At 34.0% G+C, this 27,528-nt stretch overlaps 2 protein-coding genes across 3 annotated transcripts in view; one reads left to right on the forward strand and one right to left on the reverse strand.

Moving 5' to 3' along the window:
• Positions 1–7,775, reverse strand: part of LOC111058589 (probable ATP-dependent RNA helicase DDX23) — a 22,198-nt gene extending 14,423 nt beyond the window's left edge. The window contains exons 1-5 of the mRNA XM_039423875.1: positions 7,606–7,775; positions 3,984–4,262; positions 3,241–3,403; positions 2,581–2,750; positions 836–1,040 (exon numbers count right to left, since the gene is read on the reverse strand). Of these exons, the coding sequence (XP_039279809.1) occupies positions 836–1,040; positions 2,581–2,750; positions 3,241–3,403; positions 3,984–4,249 (804 nt within the window). The 5' untranslated portion in view covers positions 4,250–4,262; positions 7,606–7,775. The remainder of the gene's footprint in view (positions 1–835; positions 1,041–2,580; positions 2,751–3,240; positions 3,404–3,983; positions 4,263–7,605) is intronic.
• Positions 7,500–23,056, forward strand: LOC111058592. 2 transcript variants are annotated; one of them, XM_022346133.2, is made up of 6 exons: positions 7,500–7,906; positions 11,603–11,906; positions 13,498–13,693; positions 14,310–14,419; positions 15,834–15,968; positions 21,631–23,056. In XM_022346133.2, exons 2-6 carry the CDS (start codon positions 11,613–11,615, stop codon positions 21,649–21,651), a joined length of 756 nt encoding a protein of 251 aa, XP_022201825.2. In that variant the 5' UTR covers positions 7,500–7,906; positions 11,603–11,612; the 3' UTR covers positions 21,652–23,056. The 2 variants fall into 2 exon arrangements, with proteins under 2 accessions (XP_022201825.2, XP_022201824.2); XM_022346132.2 differs by lacking the exon at positions 7,500–7,906 and adding an exon at positions 7,980–8,232.
• Positions 23,057–27,528: the final 4,472 nt, after the last annotated feature.

Below are 27,528 nucleotides of genomic sequence, written 5' to 3' on the forward strand. Positions count from 1 at the left end.
TAAAGTATGAAACTAATAACCTATAAATAAAATATGAACCAAATTTCCCACACAATATTTACTAGATGGTGAGAGAATTAAATGTATATAATATTCCTAATTTTATTATTTATTATTATTAGTTTAAGCTCTAGATGATTGAGTATTATTTTGTGTGCATTGTTTTTTAAAATAAAGTTTATTATTATTAATTAATTAATTTTAAAAGTTTCATAGAACCTAATATGAATGAAATCAATTGAAAAAGCCTTACTTCTGATTTCAAAGTGCAATAAATGAATTTTCTCTCTTTTGAATAATCAAATGATACTAATTACAGGGGAATTCGGGCAAACATTAAATATACTAGTGTAGTAGATAGTGGGAAAATGTAGTAGAATGTTTGCATGTTTGCATTATTATGTACTTAATACTATATTAATACTTGCATTATTATGTACAAGAATAGACCACTAGTATGTACATTAGTAGGGCACTCGCACTTTGACGCTCCAAAAAACAAACCTGCTTGTTCCCAAGTTTGACGCCACGCTCCACTCTGCGAGTAGACGCTTCCAGTGTGTTTTAGCTCATTACTTAACATGATATTGTTCACGATGCTCCTCAACGTCACGCCGTTCCGCTGTCAGTGTGAAAAGATGGAAAGATAAGAGTATGAATGGAGTTGCATTGATACGAGAATCTCAAAACTAAGCATGATGATAGAGACAAAGACAAACTGAGCAGTTATAAATGATAAACAATTACAATAAAGAAAGATGCTGTCAATCAGATATTGCTGCTGTTTATTATTGAGTGTGAAGTAACGTGAATGTCATTGAGATTGGAATCTTACCTGATGTCGCTCTTTGTATAACGGGTTGTAATCAACCGAAGTATCTTCTGAAGCATCCCAATCAAATACAAACTTTCTGTCGTTCAATCTCCTGACTCTCCTCTTCTTTTTTATAATACCCAAGTATCTTTCTTTGATAGCTTCTCCTTCTTTCTCTTTATCTTTAGTTACTTCTTTTTCTTCGTTGTTTCGCTCTCGTTGTCTCCTGGCAAGAAAAAACAAAAGATTGAAAAAAATAATACTATTTTACATTTTTTTATGAAAAGTAGATGAGAAACAATACGTGCGATGAAAGCAACGATCATAGCTTTGATAATTAATTTGACATATTCTCCAAGACAAAAGTTTTTAAGCATGCCAAGGTTTTTCTTTTAAAGTAGGCTATGTACAAAAAATGCATTATTCAGGTAATAAAGCTGGCATTGCCATATCACATAATATTCTAATCACACTAATTTTATACAACCAATATCTATAACCACATGCCTATGATTGGAAATGTATTTAGTATACAGGGTGGGTGAAAAGTCCGTGAACGGCTTAATATCTCATACACAAGGGTTATTTGACGGTGAGTGTGATTGGGGATCCTACTCAAATTGAATACTTTACTATGACTTCAAAAATCTGGTCCGCCATCTTCGATCAGTCATATTGAATGCAACTACATTTTTTTAAATAGGAAGGTGGTCATGCGATACATGATTTCGATACGAAATTTCAAGAAAAAATTAATGGTGAAAACCGCACATCGATATCTCGAACCGTTCAGAAGATATTCACATTATTAATCAATACTATTCAAAACAGAAAGGAGAGAAAAACGTACAAGAACGGCTTAATATCTCATACACAAAGGTAATTTGATGGTGGGTGTGATTGGGGATCCTACTCAAATTGAAAATACTACTTTACTATGACTTCAAAAATCTGGTCCGCCATATTGAATGCACTATATTTTTGTAAATGGGAAGGTGGTCATGCGATGCATGATTTCGATAAGAAATTTTAAGAAAAAATTAATGGCGAAAACCGCATATCGATATCTCAAACCGTTCAGAAGATATTCACATTATTAATCAATATTATGCATATCTGAATGAAATACATAAGTGGTATGTGAATATCTTCTGAAATGTATGAGATATCGATGTGTGGTTTTCACCATTCATTTTTTCTTGAAATTTCGTATCGAAATCATGTATCGCATGACCACCTTCCTATTTAAAAAAAATAAAGTTGCATTCAATATGGCGGATCCAAAATGGCGGACCAGATTTTTGAAGTCATAGTAAAGTAGTATTTTCAATTTGAGTAGGATCCCCAATCACACCCACCATCAAATTACCTTTGTGTATGAGATATTAAACCGTTCTCGGACTTTTCACCCACCCTGTATAATACATTAAAAAATCACAAATATGATAATTTATAATGGCGAGAGTGATATTTTTCGGTCTGACCGAGTAAATTTTCCACAATGCTTTCTATTTCTAAACATTATTTTTGATGAGGCATTGATAGTCTGTCGAATGGCACATTGCTGCTATCAGTTTGAATATTTGCGGTACAAATTACAACGTTAACAATATAATAGAAAATAAAGCTAGTGTGAGAATACATAATAACAGCAGAACACTCAACAAGAAAGCAAGGAAAGAAACAATAATGGAGTTCTACAAAGTGATGGTTGCCCCTGTTCTCAAATTAATTAATAAAAAACCACAACAGCAATCAAAACTGACCTATAATCTTCACCACGTCTTGATTCTTCCATAGTTTTACTATTGGCTTCACGTGCAAAATCATCACGTTTTTTCCTCTCTTCATCTTGTCTCTGTCTGATGCTTGCAACTTCTTCCTGCCTCTTCCTCAGAGCTTCAGCTGCCCTCTCTTCTTTGGTGAGAAATTTAGGCTTTAATCAGGAAAGAATAACATTTTTGGCTGAAGTACATATCTAATAATACTGTAAAGGTACACTGACATACAACAATACAAGATATATGCAATCGAATAAGTTATATTCTATGGATTAACTAACACAAGATCCTAAATCAATATATTACACTGATGAAGCTAATCAATTTTGTCTTAAATGCATAAATAATGCACACGATCTCAAATTATTCAACCATATAATTTCCAAAACAACTCATATAATTAATCTAATGATTTTCTTTATTTGATATGCAGCGATTAAATCGGGAGTGAAGTTGATGTTAAGTAGGCAGATATTACAAAACTTTAGTGCTCCGTAGTTGAATATTTGAATTTGAATATAACAGATACCTGGACAAATTTCAGTGAATAGATCTGGCGCAATAAGTTATACAAGTCAAGTTACAGAATTGAGTGGATGATTATAAAAATGTAACATCAAGTTATAAAAATAGGACACAGCTTACCTTGCTGCGAGCAGCTTCTTCGGCTTGTTTCTTTGCAAGTAGCTCTTCTAATGAGAGTGGCTCCTTTTTTACTGGTTTCACATCGTCTTCCTCATCTAGAGGCTCTTCTTTTTTCAGAATAAAATCATCATCTACTTTTTTTAATCCAGAATTACGATCTGATCTGGAATGATAAATAAAAGTGTTTGTTAAAAATATACAGATAAGTTATTTTCCTCATCAAATTGAAATAATTTTTTGATAGAAGATAGCAACTTTGATGTCGAGATGGACAGAACGTGTCGAGGTGCGCTAGAGGAAGGTTGTGTTGTGTTAGAGAGGTTTTATTAGGAAACGTGGTTATTTTAGTATGTTCGGGGGAGGGGGGAATAGATGTTATTATAATGGAACTTATCAATAGTGAGCGCTTGAATTCGTAAAATGCATTCTATTTTCTTGTATAAGCAGGGCCCAGGACTCTTGAAATTTGTTGGTGGCAGCGTTACTGGAATGCTTGCCACGCAAGCCATAAATTGTTCTGAACTTGCAAACAAGTTTATCATCAACGCTATTTCGATTCATAGCACATTCAATTTACAATTGAAGAATCGAATGAGAACAAATCTTCCTCGAGTAAATGAGCAATACATTATGTGAAGGGAATAAATTTTTACAATTTCAAGATTCGATGAGCCAAGTGAAGAAAAAACCATAGAATTAATGTTGATGGTGTTGGAATCAACGTTATGAGATTGACAACTTACACAGGCGATGCCCGTCGATCTCTGTAGCCTCCATGCCTATCTTTGTCTCTGTCTCGGCTCCTGCTGCGAGACCTTGCTCTGTCTCTCTCTTTCTTGAACTCCTTCCTGCGCTCTTTGGATCGGCTTCTCGATCTTCTTCGGTCGCGATCCCTGTCCCGTCGGTCTCTATCTCTATCAGGTCTATTATCTCTATCTAGTCGACTATCTCTATCTCGGTCTCTTTCTCTGCTTCTACTCCTCCGGGCCACTTTCTTCTCATTTCCCATTATAAGCTTTTACCTAAACAGAGTTGAAAGCATTCCATAATTTTCAATACATAATCAATGTTAAATCGGTATTCTGAGCAAATTTTGAATCCGTATAATTCTTGAGGCAAACAAGAAATAATCAGGAACAGAATTACAGTCATTGTAATAAAAATCCTAATTTGCCTTATTATTTCAGTAACTTATCAACATTTAAGAATAGAGTTGACATGATTATTTCTTGGATAGGACATAAAACAAGAAATAGTATAAAGCTAAATAATCTTCAATTTCCAGAGCCTTTCAGAGCAGTGAATAAAATTCAACCAAGCTTGCTCCAATTATTGTAAAAGTTTGGATTTGCTCTATGTTGTTTTTTTATTGGGATTTTGAATTGCGAATTTGAGAAAATTGGAACGAAAACTCTTAATTAAAATCAATTCTAGACGCATCTTGCGTGTAGAGATTTGATATTTTTTTTATTAGAGAATTATGGAACATTATTCACAATAATTCTACAGATATCTGATATCTACAGAAGTACAGTAACCAGTAAGTGTAACAGTAACAGTTGAATTGAAACAAAACTTATTTAGTGAAAGTAGATGTTCATGGGTCTCACTAGGTAGCCTACCCAGATAATGTTTCATAATTCTCTAACTCGAGCATTAGAAACATTCTCAATAATGAAACATTAACAATAATTCTACAGATATCAGATTATAATCACTTGAAAAATGAATGTAAAAAGTGTAAGAAATGACAAATATGCCTTGTCAATGCTACAGAACTACTCAGCTCATCAATGAGTTAACGACCTTGATGTGGGATTTCCTAGCTGCCGAATATTACTCGGAATAGTCTCAATCAATTCATCTCTTTATATGTAATATGATATTAATTGTACATTCTTATTAGAAACAATCAATTATATATCCGTCAAATTGTTTTTATATTAAGAAGCAGTTATGCTGGTACTTCGAGAGCACTGGTTTGTTTGTAGATGCTCAGTTTGGTTTTAGAGTTGGCAGAACTACAGCCCAGGCAGTTGGAAGGCTGATAAGCACCATTCTAGAGGGTTTTGAGAGCCATGTTTTCACCGGATTGACATTGTGTGATCTGAGCCGTGCTTTCGACACTGTCGACCACCAAACTCTTCTGTTCAAGCTGGATTATTATGGAGTCACAGAGGGGACATTGAAGCTCATCAAGTCTTATCTGTCGGATCGTAGCCAGGCAGTTCAGGTGAATGGAAGGTTATCTGGATTGAAAGCGATTCTTCATGGGGTTCCCCAAGGATCCATATTGGGCCCCCTACTTTTCATTATCATGATGAATGATCTTCCATCAGTGTTGGGTAACAGGTTGGTTGCATATGCAGATGACACCACATTGTATGATGTCAATAAATCAGTGGACAATCTGAACGTAGAGATGGGTCAGTCTCTGAGTGCCGTCTCAGCTTGGTTTGAGTCCAACTATCTCAAACTAAATGAGGAAAAGACTCAACGGATAATATTTGGCTTGAGAAATGTCACAGATCAGGCAAGGAGTGTTGGACTTCTGGGTTTTCATCTGGATTCTAAGTTGACATGGAACCCTCATATTGACTACATGTGTACAAAGCTCTCCAGAGTAATCTACCTACTTAGGCAGCTGATGCTGTGTGTACCTAAAAGCTATGTGAGGACTGCATATATCTCATTCTTCCAAGGATTAGTGATGTATGGATTGGAACACTGGGGTGCAGCCAGCGGCATCGATAGAGTTCTCCTACTGCAGAAGAGGGCCATCAGGATCATCACAGGCTCTGGCATAATTGATCATTGTCGCCCACTTTTTTGTGCAGAATCGGTCATGACTGTCATCTGCCTTTACATCTTCATATCCCTTAAACAAATCAAGGGCACCCTGGAATGTTTGAGTCTGAGGAGTGACTTTCATGACCACAACACAAGAGGCAGAAGCCAACTCAACCTGCCTTTCACAAGGCTGAGTAGGATACAAAATAGCCCAGGTAGCCTCAGCATGAGGCTTTTCAACCGGCTGCCAGCATCAGCGAGGACTCTTACAACACGGCAGTTCAACAAATGCACCTATGCATTCCTCGTGAAAACCCCTCTGTATTCAATAAGAGAGTTTTTCAATATTCCGGATGTTACCATCAAAGAATTTTATACATGAACTTTATGGGATAATGTTTTTCTTCATGTGAAATTGTGTTTTTTGCACCTAAGGCTTAATTTGCTCATTAATTTAATAAGCTTTATCAAATTCTCCTGTTGTTGATATATATGTTTTGTGTGCTTGTTTTTCTGACGAACCAATTGCTACTTATAGCTTACAAGGTAATAAAGATCATTTATTCATTTATTCATTTATTACGATAGACCTATTAATAATTGAAATTGAATATCTCAGAATGTTATATTTCTATAGTCTAAAACAATATGGCAACGGTACGGAGCTAGAAAATGATAGAGCTATCTGCTTTGTCCAATGACAGAAAAGGATAGCAAACCAATGCTAATCAGGAGCTGACTTTAGAACGTGAATCCATCGACTTTGGGTGACGATGTGGAAAGGTTTACTACAGTTGGAAATATTGAAAGGTTTCTTTTGTAAAAATGTTTATCTTCAAATCAATAAAAATACTGAATCGGTTTGTAGTGTTTATGACAATTCCCCGATCCAAGGACCGTGGCGAAGACACCAGATTTGAGAAGTGATTCCACACTTTGTCTAATCAAGTCAAGTTATCACCGTCTGAGGACAAACAATTGCTGAGCATTTCGTTTGTAGAATGTTATATTAAAAAGTATGAGAAGAAAACAGGTTAAACAATGTAGAAAACTCTATTGAAAGAATTGAATTTTGTAGGTACCATAATGCAATAATACTTTTATAGTATATTTTGAATAATAGCCCACTAGAATATTTTCATTCAAAAGCAAAAACCTAACCTCCTTACCGGAGATAGGGACAGACAACAAAATTGAAATACTCCTTAAAGGAGTTTGAAATTGCATAAGAAGGAGTAATTAAACAGTGAATTTCATTTGTTTATTAGTGTTACAGTATGTGGTGTGACTAGAATCACAGAATACAAATACAGCATATTTGCATGCAATTATTTTGTGATAGAATTTAGAGACCCCACTATTGCATTATACTACAGAAAAATCATACAATTGCCAAGTCAGAAAATTATTAGACTATTTAATTTTATACCGGTAAACGTTTAGTAATAATTGGGTAAGCGAATAGATACTAGATAGGAGAGGTTATGTTATAGACTACGTTTAGCTACGATCAACAAATTTCAGCATTGAAACAAAAAATTATATTAAACATTGGATAACATTACACAAACTCACCCAGATAACAATGATATAATTGGACAGTTGATACAATAGTATAAATTAAAGTAACTTAATTTTTAAAAGTAATTCAATAAAAATTATTACAGTAATTATATAATATCATAAACAAATGGTAAACAGTAAACAATCGAAAATCACTCCCACTCGATCTTTATTATCGACATAAAAACCAAACAATTAAATCGATTTATCAATATCGATAGCCGCTGATCTAGTTTTAGCTTTTTGAAAGAATAAAAAAAAAGAAAAAAACATAAAGATTTATACAAAGTCGAGTGTATAATATTATTTTCAGGTGAGTTAGAATGTAAAATTCATCATCGATTAATATCTTAATTAAGTTTATACTGTTTGACTTATCGTGAGGAAAGTTGGTACTTTTTCAGCTTTGGCGCTTACCTTACCTAACCTTAAAAAACAACGTTGGTTTTAGTTGGGTATTGGTTTTTATTAAATTTATTGGCTTGGCCAGTACTATCAGTATCAGTTTAGATTTTTTAGTTCAGTTCAGTGTTAATTTTTGGATGTATGCTTTTGTTCCTAACATTAGTATTGCTAGATAGGCTGCTGTTTTATTATGTTGGTGAGAGTAGAACTGAACTTCGCATCTTTGTATTGCTTGTAAGTTATGTTTCAATTTCAAATAATATTTAACTTCTAGTTATTTTTTGTATAATAGTGTGATTTGATTATCACCAACCTAAGTTACGTTTTTGTTGAATCAGTTCCGTTGTTTGTGTTTATTATCAAAACATTCTACATCCAGTTTACTAGTTTTACTATGACGATTTTACTGTATAGATGTTGTCAAAAAAAAAAAATAAATATGGCAGGTCATACTATAATCTAATTGTGCGCATAAAAATATTCTCTCAATGAGTAGAATAGATTTATCTTCAGCCAGTTCCTACTCTTTAAAGCAATACCCTGCTGGTTCTTCACACTAACAATCAGGTGTAGGTCGTTATACAGGCGCAGTGATTGGAAAGATTGGGATGGAGTCTTTTCTCTTATTGGTTCTGCAACATTGGAAATTTCATTATTTATCAAAATTTGGGAACAGAATAGTTTTGGGCTATGCCTGTTGTTCTATCCCGATCATATTCATATGATTTGTAATTATATCAACGAATAAATAAATAAACATATGTCAATTTCAAGTATTTTCTTGTAATACATGAATGAAGATCACATCATCACTAAATTTTATTAATACCTTCTGCTTCATCCATTACCCACAATAATTAATTTATTGTAGGATCGATGGCGTCAAAAAATCAAAACATGTACCGCAATTCAACACAGACTGTAATAGTACAGATTGGTGTTATCCAGTGATAACCAACAGCTCACTGTATTGTAGTATTGTGGTGGTGGATGTCACTACGGGCAGCTAGAGTATGCTGTATATTCTTGACATACACCAAGCACAGAAGGATGTAATCAGACAAAGATGGACTTACAGTGAGCAAGATGGTCGCTGCCTGTTATAATTATTAAAGCCATCTTTTTGTAGCATCAGGACATCAGCAGCCCCTGCCGACTGAGATTTTCAAGTCTACACTGCAAATAGACTACCGGTATCAGCCTGGTACAAGCTCCATCAATATGGCTTGCCCATTTTAAGTTGAAGTCAATAACAAATCCAAAGAGTTTTACTGCTTATTTATGTGCTGAGTCAGAATCCACACACCAGATGCTGAGTCTTACCTCCATTCAAACAGAGTTTATTTTTTCAAACGGCTGCTTAGCATTTTCAAAAACCTGCTGAGCCAGCAAACCAGCTTATTCAACCTTCTGCCCTCTGGAAAAGATAATCGAATCATCCGCAAACATCAGCACCGGTCCAAGGAGCCCTAGACCATTGATCATGACCAGGAAGAATAGGCCCCATCATCGATCCCTGTGGTATGTCAAGATTGACCAGTCAAGTAGGACTTGAGGGTCACAAGCACTTCACCACCAAGTCCACACCTAATACCACCTAGCAAGTTTGTCAAGAAGGATTCCATGAAGTACACAATAGGCATTGCTCACTTCAGCAAGGACCAGGTGCACAAAATCCCTCTTCTCCAAGTCTTCAACGATATAATCACTCATTTCTGTGACAGCTGTAGATGTGGATATTTCGTCTCTAAAGCCATGCTGTGCAACAGAGAAAAGGTGATTTCTCTCTTAAGTTGAACACAAGCGGTTCAGGGCAGAAATTATTGATATAGGCCTAGGTCCATAGATCATACACTCGAGGTCACCTTCTTTCTTTTTTTATATATTGGTCAATACTATAGCCATTTAGTCTAAAGACTAATGAGCTAATTTTTTTCTCGTTATTGGTAGGGAGCAGGTCCTTCTTATTGGTGATATTAATGTAAATCGACTTCGCTTCATTTAATGTCATTCTCCACTTTCTAGTCATTTAGTCTAAAGACTAATGAGCTGATTTTTTTCTCGTTAATGGTAGGGAGCAGGTCCTTCTTATTGGTGATATTAATGTAAATCGACTTCGCTTCATTTAATTTCATTCTCCACTTTCTAGTCAAATTTTGGATTTTGTTGATGGATCTCTGTAGTTTTTCTGTTGCAATGTGAATATTACTCTTCACTGATAATGTGGCTTAATCGTCTGCAAGTACTTTTTTGAAGACAGAAATTGTGCGGGGTAACTTCAGGACATCAGGAAAACAGCCGTGACGCAGACATATATTAAGCACGTGAGACACAGGCAGAACAATTACATCCGCAACACACTTTAACACACCAACTCCATGGATGTCTGGACTGTGGGAGTTCCGTGAAGCGGCGAACAACACGAACAACATCCACAGGCCTGCTTTTCCACCACCTTTCAAATATCACTCGGTTGTTATTGCAACCAGGAGCATTTAGCTTGCATCATTAATAGAAGCAACCATCCTATCCACATCTCCAATGAAAAAGACATTGAATTCATCCGGTGTAGCTTCACATTTGGGCATTGAACCAACTTTGGAGATCTGATTTACAAGGTCACTGGCAGGTTTTTCCTGCAGATTCAATCTAGCCATTTTTGTTGCACTTTTGTTGTATCAACCTCAGTTTGATAAATGCTCTTTGCTCTCAGGTACTGGTTCATAAACATAGTCATTTGGAAAATAAACATTAATATAATACTAGCACATTGCCATTTAAAAGCAAAAACCCAACCCTCTAACCTAACCTTGAGTTAATTATATCATTAATCGGAACATTTTAATAAGGTCTACAAAAACATATAAGTTTATTGCTAAAAATAAGTAATCTGCATGACTTGAAGTGTCATTACTTACTTAAAGGTGATTTCTCTTTGAATATAATTATTTATTATGTGTCTAAAATGTGTGTCTTGTAACTATTCTATCTATACAATGCGAGGCTAGTGAAATTTGAATATTTTTCAAATTATTGATAAATGAACGCCGGCTAATTTTTGTGATCTTTTCATCAGAATAACATAATAATACTAGATTGATTGTAGCCAAAATGTTGACGCAGGTGGGCCAATAAACGGTACCTTAGCCCCTTTATGAGGGATTTCATTCTATGATTAAGTTCATATCCAGCCAAATATTAATAAAATTATTTTCTTTTTCAAAGAAATCTATAGGCCTATATTGCACTCTATAGGAGTACAGTATATTTACCAAATCTTGCTTCAGTTGAACTTTGTAACCGTAGTGTTAATCTTTGAACACTACAGTTCATAGGTTTGAAGTTATATTTTTCGATTCCATCTCGTTTTATGAATTAATTTCTTATTCAAATTAATTTTCTTAGATATGACGGAAAATATTGTAGGTGACGTGTTTGGTAACTTGTATAGCATTGTTTACCCTGAACTTTTTTCGGGCATAAAGATTCATAGCCTACTGATGTGGTAAACTAGCGTTACCGTCCTTATTACGTGAAATAGACCTACTATTGTTTTTTGGATCTAAATCTTGTACAGCTTTTCTATTGTATGATTTTGTTTTAGACTGTGAGTTATGTCGCAGAGACGCTCCCAAGCCGGTAGCAGTCGCTCCCAACGATCGGCAGCATCTCAACAATCGAGATGGTCCCAGTCGCAATCTGAATTTGGCTCTCAATCACAGACTCAGACACAGACTCAAGTATCTGATGAAGTTCTCGAAGAGACAGCCATGGAAGTTGTCAACTTTCTTTTGGACCATCAGCACCCAGGAAAACCTGTTAACAGACTAATGATAACAAAAAACATCCCCAAAACCCAGGGACGTATTTTTAAGGCAGTCATGACTATCGTCCAAAAGACATTCGATGTGAGTAAACAGAATTCACTTATTTTACTTGAATATTTTACAAAATAAGTCAAGTCCTTCCACTGATCATGCTTTTCCCAACACTACTAGGCCTACTGACTTTATCAAATTAAAAACTATTCTGACTTTTTGGGCAACCGAGCAAAACAAAAAAAGCAAAAAGGAGTAGATGCGATATCTTATACTTAAATCTCTAATAAAATACCAACTAACAATCTAAAAATGTAACAAATGATCATAATGTTTGAAGAAACAAAACAGTAGAGCAATTCTTTAAACAAAAATGAATTTTTATTAATAGGCTAATACTATAATCATTTAATAATCAAACTTTCTTGTGAGCAAAATACAACTTCGGGAATGGAGTTTGATTGAATGCATCTCGTTGAAATTTATTGTAATTCAATGTATGTTTTCATTATAATTCATATGAAAAATAGAGTGTTTTTCTTGCCTATATGACCACATGAACACGCCTGTTTGCTCTTAGGCGTATGACCAATGTGTGTGGGCTGAATGCTTTGAAAGCAATTTACTACGCATTGGTTCATTCCAATATAGGTTACGGCCTGTGTATCTATGGCTGCACATCGAAAAAAAACTTGGACAAAATATTAGTTCAGCAAAAAAGAGCACTGAGAATTATCATGAACATTAAAAGGAGGGACTCGGTGAAACAATTTTTTTTCAGCTAGGCATATTGACAGTCTACTATGGGCAATATGTTTTTGATGTCATAATGTACTTTAAAAAAATCACTGATTTAGAAAAGAGAAGTAGTATTTCACATAGATACGTGTATAATACTAGATCCGGAAGAATCGTACAGAGACATAATTTAGAATTTTTCAAAATGAAGACAACTTTCATGGGAGATAAATATTTATCATGCTGCTCCGAAATTTAAAGTACATAGAGGAGTTGACAATTTTTAGAGCTAAGCTGGAAAAATATCTGATAGGATTGTCTTTATATTCATTTGAAGAATTTTTACATATTTGATTGTGATGAATTTCTTATTGACTGTTTTGTGTGTTTTGTTATTTTATTTTATATGACCTTATTCAATGTATTTGTACATTTATTGAATAAAAATATTTGAATTGAATTGAATCGGTGCCCTGTGTCAATGGAGAAACAAAACAGGTTATTGCCGGTATTGTGCAAAAAAATAAGGGAAAGCTGATTTTTTTCTGGGTGTTACTATACATAGTACATAGCCTGGAACTATCGTCTCCCTGGTTGTTCCCCCATTTCCCTAGACCTACCGAAGTTCAAAACTGCAAGAGTTTCGTAAAACGAGTATGATTGTCTCAACTTCAAATCAAAATATTGAGCTGACTTTGATTCCATCCTGTAATGACATATAACATTTTATCGTTTACCTATTGATTAAGAAGTTATTCTCATAAAAAAAAACAGAAAATTAGGAGATTTTCATCCCATGATTCTATATTTTGTCGAATAAAAGTTTATCCTTTCTTTTTTCGGGTTTCAGTGTAGGTTACACAGATATAGCTATAGCCGACTCAGTTTCAAAACATTTCATAATTCAAGATTGCTATGACTATTTTTCCTGTTCTATTTTCAGACTATCTTTGGAATGGATCTTATTGAAATATCCCATAGAAACAATCTTCGCTATTTTCTGGTCAACAAGATGAAATCTGATATTTCCGAAATCAATGTTGCACTGTGTGGTAAAAACATTTTGGCGAAGAATGAGAGATATCTCTTACTTCTATTTCTGACTGTGGTGCACAAGATGGGAGGGGAAGTGAGGGAGAGTGAGTATAAAAGTTTTTGAAATGATTTATATATTATCTCAAATTCCGGTACATTCATATTTCCTTATCTAGTATTTTGATTTAATAATATCGTACAGTATTATGAATAATTACCATTACTACTGGATCATCGATAGAGTACGTTAATGCTTTTATAAGTTTTAAAAAAGTCGCCACAGAGAGTGTTTAAAAGAATATCAAGAGTATGATTATGAGTAGCCTAACTGTTCCAGAGCAATTGTCTTATATAGACGTTTTTTGCGGGTCGAATCTATCAGTTACTTCATGGCCACCGTCTCTAATAAGTCTTATTTGGTTATTGGCGATGAAGGTTTAGACTGTTTCAAAGTATTATTCCTTCTATTTAAAGTTGTGTTTTCTGGTTGAAATTGAAATATACATCTTATTTTCTCTTCATTTTCATTTTATAATATTGAATCATACATTTCGATTTTAAACCACTGGCTGATTCGAATCGGTTCAAATTTGGACTGTGCATACGCATACGCTCCTAAGAATGTAGTATCTGAGTTTATGCTGGGCCTCTAGCAGTTTCTTTTTTTGGATAGTCATAATATGAACGGTTAGTAATAATTTGTTTTATATTATGTTTCAGGTTCATTACTAGAATTCTGTAGAATTATTCATATAATCGACAATGTAGATAAGCCGATTATTATAAGTCCATATTTTGCAGGAATTGACCTTCTTAAATTCATGAGAAATGTAAGTATAAAAAAAGATTGAACTTTGTTCACTTGTTGGATTCATGGTGACTTTGTTAATTGTTATGCATCTATTCTAAATCTATCTATCAACAGAGGGTTTCCAGTTGCTCCATCATTGTACCATCCTACAAGAGAGTAGCGCTACTTATTTGAAATTGTAAGCTTCAATTTTTGATAAAACTAAACATTCGCGTATATAATTTTGTTTTGAATTTTTGATCCGTTGGCGCTTCACATTGTCGAATTGGCATCATAATGGAATCTGTTCGAGGAAGTCTATTTATTGTTTACGAATTATATCGTAGTGACAATCATTCAGTATTTCTGATTGAATTATTAATAATTATTATTAAACGAAATCCAAATTAAATCAGTTGTTGGTTATCCATCTTGTTTCAAATCAAATCAATTTATTTTCCATTTTTACAATATATACAGAGCATGAAACTGAACGTATACATAGTCACTGTTTTCACTATTACTATTATTATTATCTTATTTAATGAAACTTTTAAGTGAAAAAACACTCACATTTTTTGATGTGGCGACGTCCGTTTCGTGCTGGTATTGCACATTTTCAAGCAAAACAGAGACTCTGGCGTCGGACTTCGCCACATCAAAAAATGTGAGTGTTTTTTCACTTAAAAGTTTCATTAAATACGATAGTAACCAAATTAAATGCTGTAAATTGCCCCTAATACTCTGATACTGCAAATATTGACAACGGGGTAATCAGCTAAATGGAAATTCGATGAGCGCTACTATTCAACAATTATTTGTTAGCCCGGGAAATTATTTGACTGGCTGGATGCTATGGCTTCGTATAAAATGAGCGCTGCTATCCAGAGATTGTCAGTTTGGTCTAAGGGTGAGCTTTCCTGACTAGCAATTAGGAGTTACCGGGTTCGTTTCCCGGGCTGACAAATAATTTTTGAATAGTAGCGCTCATAGTATTTCCATCTAGCTGTTTACCCCGTTGTCAATATTTGCAGTAGCAGAAGTCTTAGAGGGGATTTACAGCATTTAATATGGATTTTCGTTTAATAATAATTGATAATTCATTAGCATTTGAAAAAACGGAATTTCTCAGTAATTTCCATCTGTAATTGAATTATCTTGAATTATTTTCAACTTTGCTCTTCAAAAATATGCTACTATTTTAAAACATGCTTTTGAGTTCAAAAATAGAACAGCAAATAATTGCTTTGTCGTAGTTCTTGTTATAAATTGCTTTTCCCTTATACTTTTTTCAGGGTTGGCTTCTTTTGATACGTTTTTTCAGTAAATTTTCATTTGTAGACGATTAACTCTGGATTTTTTTGAAATTGATTTAATAATTCCTATAAATTGTTCTGGATTTCAAACCCAATTTGTTCAGTTGATTTTTAAGGTATTGTTTGCATATTTTACAGGATTTGGTTGATAAGCTGTACTTGGAATGTAAAGTGAATGATGAGAATGGTGAGAATGAAATGAGGTACTATTCATGGGGCCTGAGAGCCGAACAAGAAGTCGACCAAGATGAGATGGAGGCTCATTATCAATTGGTTAGTTTTTATTTTTTTAATTTCATTGCTTATCAATTTTGGTTGTCGATCTCCACTCTTCCACCTCCATTTTCTCCTCTCTCTTTACCTTTTCTTCCATTCGCCTTTTCGTACTCATCGTCCTCAACTTACTAATCCTGCTCCTCATCCTATTTTTGATTCAGAAACTATCTAAAATACTAAAATACATAGTTGGAGAAAGTATTGACTGTGATAAATGCCGCAGATGCCACAAGGCATCTGAAACAGTCCAGCATGTGACAAGTGCATGTCAGGCTTTGGTAGCAACTGATTGGTACAAGCAGGTTGCAAGAATCTTACATCAAAAATTATATCTTGTATCTTGAATCTTGTATTAGAGGTGGTTATGCCAATAAACATAATTTAAAACAGTATAGTGAAGAGAAAGTTGTCAAATACCTGCCTTTGGCAGATGAGATAATGCAGCTGTGGAAGCAGGAAAACGTAACAGTTGTGCCATTATTGATATCAGCAACAGATTTGCTACCTAAGGATCTGGCTGAGAAGTTGAAAAAGTTGGGATTATCAGCATGGGTGTTGAATCTAAAGCAAGAAGCAATCATAATACTGTGCAGATCAATAGTTAGAAGCTTCGTTTTGAATATTTCACAATGAAAATAAAGGTTTCATTTTGCTTGATAGCCAATGTCAGCTCCTCACGTAGTAAAATACGGACGAAACACATGAAAATAATAATAATGTTATGGCCTCTAAGATTGATGGGGAGTCGCTGACGGACTCCCACCTCGCCTGAGTATACCTCACGACGTTTATATATCAGCTGTAGTCCAGTCAACGAAAGATTATAGAGGGAAAAGTTTGGAACACAATTTTTAACTCTTCAGCTCTTTCAAGGATAGTGAGAGGATTAACATATCAAAAGTTCTCACCCCTACCCCCTGTGCTAAAGGGGTGGGGGTGGTTTGAAAGTACCATTTTTTAATTTTTCGCATATATCTCGGAAACTATGCATCTTATGAACATTTGTATTCTGTGTAAAATTAAAGCTTACAAAATTACCAACAAGTTTTGTCCTTTACATTTTTTACTTTCTTTGCCCTATTACCATAGATAGGTAAGGAAAGTATTGCTTTCCGAAAAAAATTAAGGTACCCCAATTTCTAAATTACTATACGTTTCCAGGTCCCCTGAGTCCAAAAAAGTGGTTTTCAGGTATTGGTCTGTATGTGTGTGTGTGTGTTGTGTGTGTGTGTGTGTGGTGTGTGTGTGTGTGTGTGTGTGGTGTGGTGTGTGTGTGTGTGTGTGTGGTTGTGTGTGTGTGTGTGTGTGGTTGTGTGTGTGTGTGGTGTGTGTGTGTGTGTGTGGTGTGTGTGTGTGTGTGTGTGTGTGTGTGTGTGTGTGGTGTGTGTGTGTGTGTGTGTGTGTGTGTGTGTGTGTGTGTGTGTGTGTGTGTGTGTGTGGTGTGTGTGTGTGTGTGTGTGTGTGTGTGTGTGTGTGTGTGTTCCAGGTCCCCTGAGTCCAAAAAAGTGGTTTTCAGGTATTGGTCTGTATGTGTGTGTGTGTGTGGTGTGTGTGTGTGTGTGGTGTGGTGTGTGTGGTGTGTGTGTGTTGTGTGTGTGTGTGTGTGTGTGTGTGTGTGGTGTGTGTGTGTGTGGTGTGTGTGTGTGTGTGGTGTGTGTGTGTGTGTGTGTGTGTTGTGTGTGTGTGTGTGTGTGTGTGTGGTTGTGTGTGTGTGTGTGTGTGTGTGTGTGTGTGTGTGTGTGTGGTGTTGTGTGTGTGTGTGTGTGTGTGTGTGTGTGTGTGTGTGTGTGTGTGTGTGTGTGTGTGTGTGTTGTGTGTGTGTGTGTGTGGTGTGTGTGGTGTGTGTGTGTGTGTGTGTGTGTGTGTGTGTGTGTGTGTGTGTGTGTGTATGAGTGTATGTGCGTCTGTGTACACGATATCTCATCTCCCAATTAACGGAATGACTTGAAATTTGGATCTTAAGGTCCTTACACTATAAGGATCCGACAAGAACAATTCCGATCAAATGCGATTCAAGATGGCGGCTAAAATGACGAAAATGTTGTCAAAAACAGGGTTTTTCGCGATTTTCTCTAAAATGGCTCCAACGATTTTGATCAAATTTATACCTAAAATAGTCATTGATAAGATATATCAACTGCCACAAGTCCCATATCTGTAAAAATTTCAGGAGCTCCGCCCCATCTATCCAAAGTTCGTTTTTAGATTTCCAATTATCAGGTTTCAGATAATTGAAACGAAAATTTTCGAGTGGAAAAAATTGAGCATGGAAATCTCTTCAATTAATGTCCAGTAACATTTTCACCTAAAATTGAAAATAAGCTTGAAATTTGAGAAAATGTAATTATTCAATTGCAAACTTTTGGCAACTGTTGATTCTATTAAATCATTCACTATGAAGAGATAGCAGATCTCGTGTGTATCCAGCGTTATTGAACTGTCACCAGCTGGCTCAGATCTTTGACTTGAGATGCGCGTTTACACTAGCGTCAGGTGATCAATTTTCATAACGGCAAGGAAAGTTGTGTGAGTGCGCCACACCAGATTTTTTCATATCTCTCTTAGTTTCTGAGATATCCGCTCTTAAAAGTGAGACATTTAAAAAAAAAAACACTTCTGCCCCCAATTTTTTCATCTTTTCGGCCTTATAATTTTTGAACGATTAATGATACAGATCCGTGCTGATTATGAGCTGATAAAGCATCAAATTATCTTCAATTTTATGTATATTTCCATTATTTTACGCATTTCCCCACGACTGTTGCAGCAGTTTTAGTGTTGAGAGTGAAATTTTCTGTTCAGCAACAATAGATCAGTTGACAATGAAATTTGGAGGGAATGTTTGGAAAACAATTTTCGACTTCCAAATTTCAAGTCATTGCGTTAATTGGGAGATGAGATATCGTGTATCGACACACACACACAGACACACACACACACACACACACACACACACACACACACACACACACACACACACACACACACACACACACACACACACACACACACACACACACACACACACACACACAAATACCCAAAAACCACTTGTTTGGACTCAGGGGACCTTGAAACGTATAGAAATATACAAATTGTGGTACCTTAATCTTTAATAATAATTTAGTAATAAATAACAAAAATCTTCTTCCTCTTCTTCTTTAGCACTAGAGCCCAATATGAGCTTTGGCCGCCTCCACTTCAGCTCTCCACGTTTCTCGGTCCTCAGTCATTTGTCACCATCCTCTACATCCCATTTTTTGGAGATCGTCTCTAAATTAATCTTCCCATCTTATTCGCGGTCATCCTCTCTTCCTTCTTCAATGAAGCCTCCTTGAATATTATTTTAGGCATTCTGTTCTCATTCATTCTAGAGATATGTCCAAACCACCCTACGCCTTCATATTTTTTACTATATAAACATTGAAAATCGGAGATGCAAAAACATTTCAAAAAATTTTGCTCTAAGCATTTTCCTGTGATCAAAGCTGTGATGACACAACAATGTATGACGGCTGTTTATCATGCATGTTTATTAAGCATGTTCTACCCTTAGTGGCGAGCCTTAGAGAAACTAAGTTAATTGTTCAATTAGAAAACTCCAGCATACTCACGTTTCAAGCAACCTTAACAGGTATAAGAACATGTTAAGATTGATCCTACTCACTAATGATTTACATAAGGATAATGAGAAGATTCATCAGATTTGCAATATGTTCTTGCTTTGAAAAAATAATGTATCTTGTCAGAAAATATATTTTTGTCTTCAATCAATGATATAAAAAGTTTATAGTAGGCACGCTTCTCCATTGGATTTAGAGCCCGATATCTTTCTCAATTGACAAATGGTAATGCGTTCACATCCATTGTGCCAAGTTGTGATAAACAATCATCATAAATAAACTACCGAGACCGTGATATGAGAAAAATTTCTTGATTTTATAAAACGAAAAAAACCAACTTTGATAGTATTTTATTCAACAGTTTTATAATTAGGGTCTTAAACGTACGAGTAAGATGTAGAGTTAGACACCAAGCGAGCGAGCGTAGCGAGCTAGCACGTGTCTTATAGTCTGTATAAAATGGGTTGAAACTTAGCCATCCATCCAAAGAAATCACAGTTTTGCCAAATCGTGTAAAATTTCAACTTACTCAAATGTCTTATTTAACTACAGAAATAGATAAATAGAATACATCCCCGACATCCCAGTTGTGCTGACATCCAATTGTGCATCCAAGTTTCAGGGTCGTAGAATTCAAAGAAAATTTATTCTTTTGATGAAATTGAAAACATTGCGAAAATATGTTTACGATTTGGCAACGCTGTAATTTCTTCGAATGGAAAGCAAAGTCTCAACTCATGAGTGCTTCAAAGACAATATAAAACTGCTGTATACTACGACCACTCAAGCAAAGTACAGTACAGTATCACATTGCTAACCTGTTAGGTTCAAAATCAACCAACTATTGTATGGAGAATGATTGAAATAACATTCTGTCATTAGCTATTTCATTTATTATATAGGTTGAAAATATAATTTGAAGGAATCAGGTGTTACCAAAAACTTTTAATTCGAAACTTCATAATTTACTAGTTTCTTCTTCTACTAGTTTCTTTTCTCATAATACTAGTTTTTCATAATTTCCAAGTGAGGTTATCATTCAATTTATAAATTTTCACTCTAAAGGAAGCAACCAACAGTTTACTACTATCAAAAGTTTGACAAGTTTGATAATATAAGCAAAGTTATTACTCACCAACTCACACATCTCATATTGAATTTATAATGACTCAAGATTATGGTTTTCAACAAACATTCAACTAGTTTATATTACAACATGGTTGGAGATAAAAACATATTTTTCAATGTATTATGCAATGCAAAATGAGAGAAATGATTATGTTCCACAATTTAAGACCAAGCACGTTGTCTTATAATGGGTTTCTGAAAATAATGGGTTATGGAATATTATTGAGTTTAGAAATTGGCCATTTTCTTGTGTAGGGAGATGTGTTAAATACACACAAGAATTTTTTTTTCTCTATATACAATTTGGGTTATAATGCATGGTTTTGAACCAACTTGACTTGCTGAGGATAATTAGCTATTGTACGATAAGATTCGATCATTGTGTCAAAAGCTGTGAGTGTTTCTTGTAGTTCTCATATAAATTCGAGGTCTATGGAGCTTCCTGTAAAAGGTTCCAGGGTTGGAAAATCCACTTTCTGTATTTAAGTTGTTCAATAATCCAGAAAAATTCAGTTGTTTCGGAATTGATTCACGTAACGTCCCTTTTTCAGTATTTGTTGAGTGGACCAACATTGCTGCGAAACAACATTCAAAATTTCCTTCGTAACGACTCAGCTACTGGCAATAGTCTTTAAGAATACTTTTAATATACAAATACCATTGTTTGTAATTTATAAGATTAGTGATAATTGGTTATGTTTTACTTGAATAAGGAGCGCTAGTTTCGCATTAATCCAAATAATTATATAGCAATGAATTCAGTTGCACCAAAGTTATTATCTATTTGATCGATTTTAGCCCTTTTTACTACAAGAAGTAATCTTGAATGAATTTTATCATAAAAAGTGAAAGCTTTTCCTATCAATGACGTTATCTCTTTTTTTTAATACTTGAAATGTATTTTCCAGGTTTTCAACAGGGAACGTTGAACTGAATGTGTATTCTAAGATGATTTGCCTGTAAATCTCTACTACAATGTTATATACTTTAGGTATGCCGAGTTAATTTAAATTATATTTCAATTCTAGTTATCATTCCTGTTTCGATTTAAGATAAGATCTGTTCATTCATGTATAATAAACACTTACTTTCCGTATCACTTTTAATGTGAAGTTAGAAATTCCATAGCCTATAGTTATCATTCTAAGTATATTAGCCTATGTATGTATAACTTATGTATTTCACTTTTCTGCAAAATGCTCAGTATGAGATGTAAAATCATTGTTGCAAATATCAGGGTAATTTTATAGTCAACTGTACGGTACTGTAGTAATGTCGAACTCAATTCGAGATAAGAGACCGCATCGAGTCTGTAAAAAAATAGTTACTATTCCAAAGTGTCGATCTACTCCATATTTGAATACTATTCGATGTCTCCACGATCTGCCAGAAAATCACGTTCAAATAATGACGTGAATGGCTGTGCTCTTTGCTCTCCTGACATTGCTGCTGGTGTTTTTCGTTTATTCATGCTCAAGAATTATTCCATATGACCCAATTCAGAAATTGAATTTTTGTCCTAGTCGATATTCTCTTGAATTCCTGCTCAACTTGGATTGATGCAATCCAAATATTAATTTCTTCCATCAACACCTGGAAAGTAAATTATAATTTCATTAAAAATATCCTCCAAGGCTAAAGTGGATCTACATCATAATATCTTCATACATTTTGCAAGTTTCCTCCACATTATGGTTTTCACCGCTTGTTGGCCTCAACTTCATTCATCCCATGAAAAATCATTATAATATTATATGACGGTTATATTTATATGACCTTTCTACTAGACCGACTCACGTCATCATTACCTTTTACGCAACTCTTAACTCACTCAATTTACATCCATGCAGAAATTATTTTCAGCAATTTTTTCAATCCACTAGTAATACAAAATTATAAAAATTCTCGTTCGTACATTTGTCAATTTTCATTTGTACTGTTTTAATGTAGGTATTTTAAAATTGAATCACTAATAAATCAAATTTTATACGTACTATAACATATAAGAACTATGCTATTTATTTTGCTTCTCTATAGTACTATCATAGAGAAAGGATAAGCGTAAGTCTCTTTGTTTGTCTCTGGTACTATTGAGAACTATGAGAAAGTATAGCTTAGTACACCACTTACGATTGGCCAAATTCTTGAACTTGCTGGAAAACCGCAGACAGTTATAGCTAGAGGGTACATTCTTACACATTCGTACATGAAGCAAACCTGCAATTAATTCGATTATTTATTTGAGTCTGTTACAAAACCAAAATCAGTAAATTAGTGGGCCTACCAATAATAATTTATTGATACTTATAAAATAAATACTTATTTTTTCGTTTTTTTGCTTGTATCTGTTTTTTCTGCTATTTTTCCTGTAAAATTGGTGTTGTAACATTGGAAATTGAATACATAAATATTCTTCAAATCATGATTGTATTTATGCATTTCTAAAACAATATCTAATAGATTCGGTACGATTAAAAAATACACTTGGAGGCACATTTTTATACAGCACTTATTTTGTTTAGTAGGTGGCTATTTTTCATCAGTAGCCCACAATAATAAGTTGAACCGTACCATTCATAATCATGTTTTGCCTCATAAATTTGAAAAATGTATAATTTCCTAATCCATTTTTTAAACCTTCAATTTTTCTCTTAATCAATTTGATAATATTCAGTTGAAAGCTCATTTTGACTAGGCCTCTTGAAGCATGGTTCTTTGTACCCTTGACTCGGAGTAAGGAACAAAGAGGGAGACAATGAGTCTTTCCTTATTTTATGCAAAAGATCTGAATCGAAACAAAAATCTAGGTAAAACTATCGGCTTTCGACTAATGACAATCTCAGAATTCAATCTTCAATGGATTGAAATGTTCATCCTTCCTGATAGCTCACGTAACAGTTTTTGGAAAATATTGAATAGTGATTTTACTATCATTTTTAGGGTATTAAGTCATTTTTTAGAATGACTTGGACATTTAATTTTCACAAGTATAGCCTATAGATAACTATTATATTAATGATGAAATACATAATTTATTTATGAAAGTCATTTACGTACCAGACATTGATATGAAATTATTTATGATAAAACCTTACTAAAGAAGTTACCCTATTATATTGTGAATACGAGGTTTCAATAAAATTGAATTTCCTCCTCAGATGAGGAGTATGATTGTGATGATAATAATGTATACTTCAATTTCATTTACCTGCTCTTGGCAATCAATCGAAAGTCTGGCTATTGAAGTAATTGATAGAGAATCGACAATGTCTGCACTCTGCAATAAAAAAGTGTACTATAATACATTTATACATACAATAATATAATATAAAACTTTGTAGTATAATTTTATAAAAACATTTCAACTAAAAGTGCTAGTGATTTAATAATTATGATAGTACTATATCAAAAGTACGGTATCCTATACTATTAAACGAGCAATTTCTGTTTAGATGTTTATATGTTTGTATTTCACCGGATCTCGAAAACGACTCTAACGATTCTCACGAAATTCAGAACATAGTAGGTTTATAATATAATGCACTAGGTCTCATCCCTGGGAGAACTCGCTGAAAGACACTAAACGGATAATTAATATTCATCCTTGGAAAAACAGATGATAATAATTATTTCGTCGTCTGTTGATGATGGAAGTGAGTGAGCGAGTTCATTTGTGTGGGACTGTGTCAGAATTATGACTCAGCTGTTAAACTTTTGTAATCATTCAATCAGGTACTTAGTGCCGGTTGCAAAAAATCCGGGTTATTTTCAATGCTGATTAATTTCAGTAGATCCATCTTTTTGAAATGGTCTTCTCTGATTTGGTTCAAGTGAAATTAATCAGGATTAAAATTTAACCGGCTTCTGTGCAACCAGGCCTTTGTGAGGGAAATTTTTGCATTCTTCTGGGAATTAAACTCAATTTACTGTGATTAGATAGAACATTTCTGTATGAACTATGAATGTTATTATAATTTCTTTTTTCGTAATAATTTTTTTATGCGTTTGTACTCCAGAGCGAAGCTCGGTCCCCAATATTATATCTCTAATTATTGACATTCTAATTGAAGAAGATAACCATTCTACAAAAATTGGTGGATTCTGAACCTATAATTTCCTATTCATTATTAATATTGATAATAAATCGGGGTCACTTTACTGACAAAAGGGTGAAAAATTATCATAAAATTGTAGTTGTATGAATCAGTAAATGAATAGAATATGTAAATGAATAAGGTCATTGAAGCTTCTATAATGCTAACACTGCAAAACGGTACTCACCATTTCGATCAAATCATTGGCAGCTCTTATAAGGAGAACAAAAATGACAATGTTTGCTATACGCGAAACCTCTTCTCCATATTGGTACGATGACGAAAATTTATGATGAAGACTCAAATGGTATGCCGTGTGAAAAATATGAAATGTAGTCAAAGCAACCAAAATGCAAGATCTCTTGTCGCAAATAGAATTCATTACATTCGTGATTTCTTGCAACTCGGAATGCAATATCCGAATATTCTCAAGTTTTGTAGGTGTGCATTTCGAAGGGTTCAAAATAAGAAAATACCATTCATAAGAAAGGCATTGAAATCTCTCTTTGAGATCTTTCAAAATGAATATACAGGTATAATGGATCGAATAAAACAAACACAGGTAAAATTCACGGCAAAAAATCTTTAATAGTTTTCCCCAATCAAATACTGGGATTAGTCTCTCATATGCTGAAGGAACAACTCCAAATACCAATCTCAATATTATCAGAGTAATAAGGTACTTGATTCCGTAATTTTTAGTCTTGTGATAATATTTGAATTGATCAATTCTTGTGTCATACTTGTAAAGCTGGTGAATGCTGGATAGGAATTCTGATTCTGTAGAAATGCATATGTAGTAAAATAGGAAAATCAAAAACAGTTTGAACATTTCATTGAAACCGTATTTGCTGAAAGGTTCAATAAACATTATAAAAGTGTGAATTATAATACTCCAAATAAAAGTCAGAAATTGAACTTTAAAGCCTAAATTAGCGTAGTTTTTCTTGTTGATGGGAAATGAACTCAAACCAAATAGTTTACTCAGCATAAGCAGCGGCCACAACCTATCTATTACTGTTCTCTTGTTCAACATTCAACAAAATAGTTCTTTAGAAATATCTTAATTACTTGTATTATCTACTTATCTTAAGATGTTCGATCATGCAAAAAGAAAAGTGAACATATTATCATTAAAATTTTGGGAATCTGACTTGAATAAAAAAAGTGAACATTACAAAAACAAAAACCAAGCGAGAAAATTCAGGATTCCAACAACAAAACCTGTATCTGACCGTAAAATCTTGCAATCCACTATCACATTATTCCATTAAAAGATTGGTTCTGCCATTAATATCCATTAACATGACTTATTTATTCTCCAACCCGCCGCTCTCTAGCCTACACTTTTCGATATTGTTTTTTCATCATCATATTATAGACTCATGACTCTTTCCTACATGAGTTTGTTTGCTCTTCAGACTCCAATAGTTTATACAGTACTTTAGTTATTTCAAAGAATTATAATTTCAGAAAGTGGAAATGTATGATGATATAAATGTATGAGTTCCAAGTTCTATCTAATTTCATTGATCAAACTGAAACCTGATATTGTATACAGTCAATATGTACAATTTTATTTATACTGTAACAGTAACATTGTAGACTTATACAGTATTTTCTACCTAGCAATTGATAAAAATTAGTTGATAAAGTTTCATTGTTATGCATGATTCAGTAGATCTTTCACGCTAATTCTTATCCAATGAAATCATGGGATTTAAAGTTTTAATTTATCAGTTTTCTTTATTACCGTTTATTCGTCTCAATCCCCTAGTGATCAACTCATTAAATATCCACCTATCAAGTGAAATTCTGTGGTCATTTGTATAATGAAAAGTTTTTGAACTGTAAGTAAAACAAAGGGGATCTGACACTGTCCGAAATAGGGTGGTCGGGTAACAAATTAAAGGTATTTATTAACGAAACAAAGAAAGGATTTGAACTCTAGACCACAGTCTATAGTCACGATAAAGGATCTCGTTCATCAAATATAGTCCTGACGACAAGAAAAAACTAATAATTAATAGGAGAGACTTTTCAAATGTTTTTTTTTTAAATTTTACTCTTTCTCATAACGCTTAGCAGCTTCTTGGGAGGTTTGTTACGATGGATACGATTTTTTTCTTACCAATTACATAGAATTGACTCTTTCAATATTGTTATATTTAACTTAAGTTGTATTTTCAATGGACTGTCAACTACATTATTTCTATCAACAGTATGGGCAATAAACTAGGCTGAATTTAGCGTGAATGAACTCAATCATAACAGTCATTATACATTCAATCCTAGTTATATCCAGTATTTGGAGTATACACTTCAATTTATTAGTCTCTTAAAAGAAATAGCCTATTTTACTTACAAGTTGATGTTGATTGACTCCTAATTAACAATATTTTTTACATTCAGTTTCAGTAGTCTACTAATATAAGATTTTTATTATTAATTTGTTAGTAGCCTCACAAGATACCATTTGGATTTCGTGTACGTACGTGAATAATGAATGCTAATCAACTGATCATCTTATTCACTTCGATCATTATTATGTGACATATCGGGAAGTAAGGTTTTACAATTTCATTACTAGTCGAGTCACTATAAACATTGGTGCATGCAATTTATATTGTAGTTCTGATTTTTTAATATATTATTTGGGTACCTACATAAGAGAAGTCCAGAACCAATTTTTTCATGCAAAATTTCCTTGTG

The sequence above is a fragment of the Nilaparvata lugens genome, chromosome 1 (assembly GCF_014356525.2).
Source record: "Nilaparvata lugens isolate BPH chromosome 1, ASM1435652v1, whole genome shotgun sequence".
NCBI lineage: Eukaryota > Metazoa > Arthropoda > Insecta > Hemiptera > Delphacidae > Nilaparvata > Nilaparvata lugens.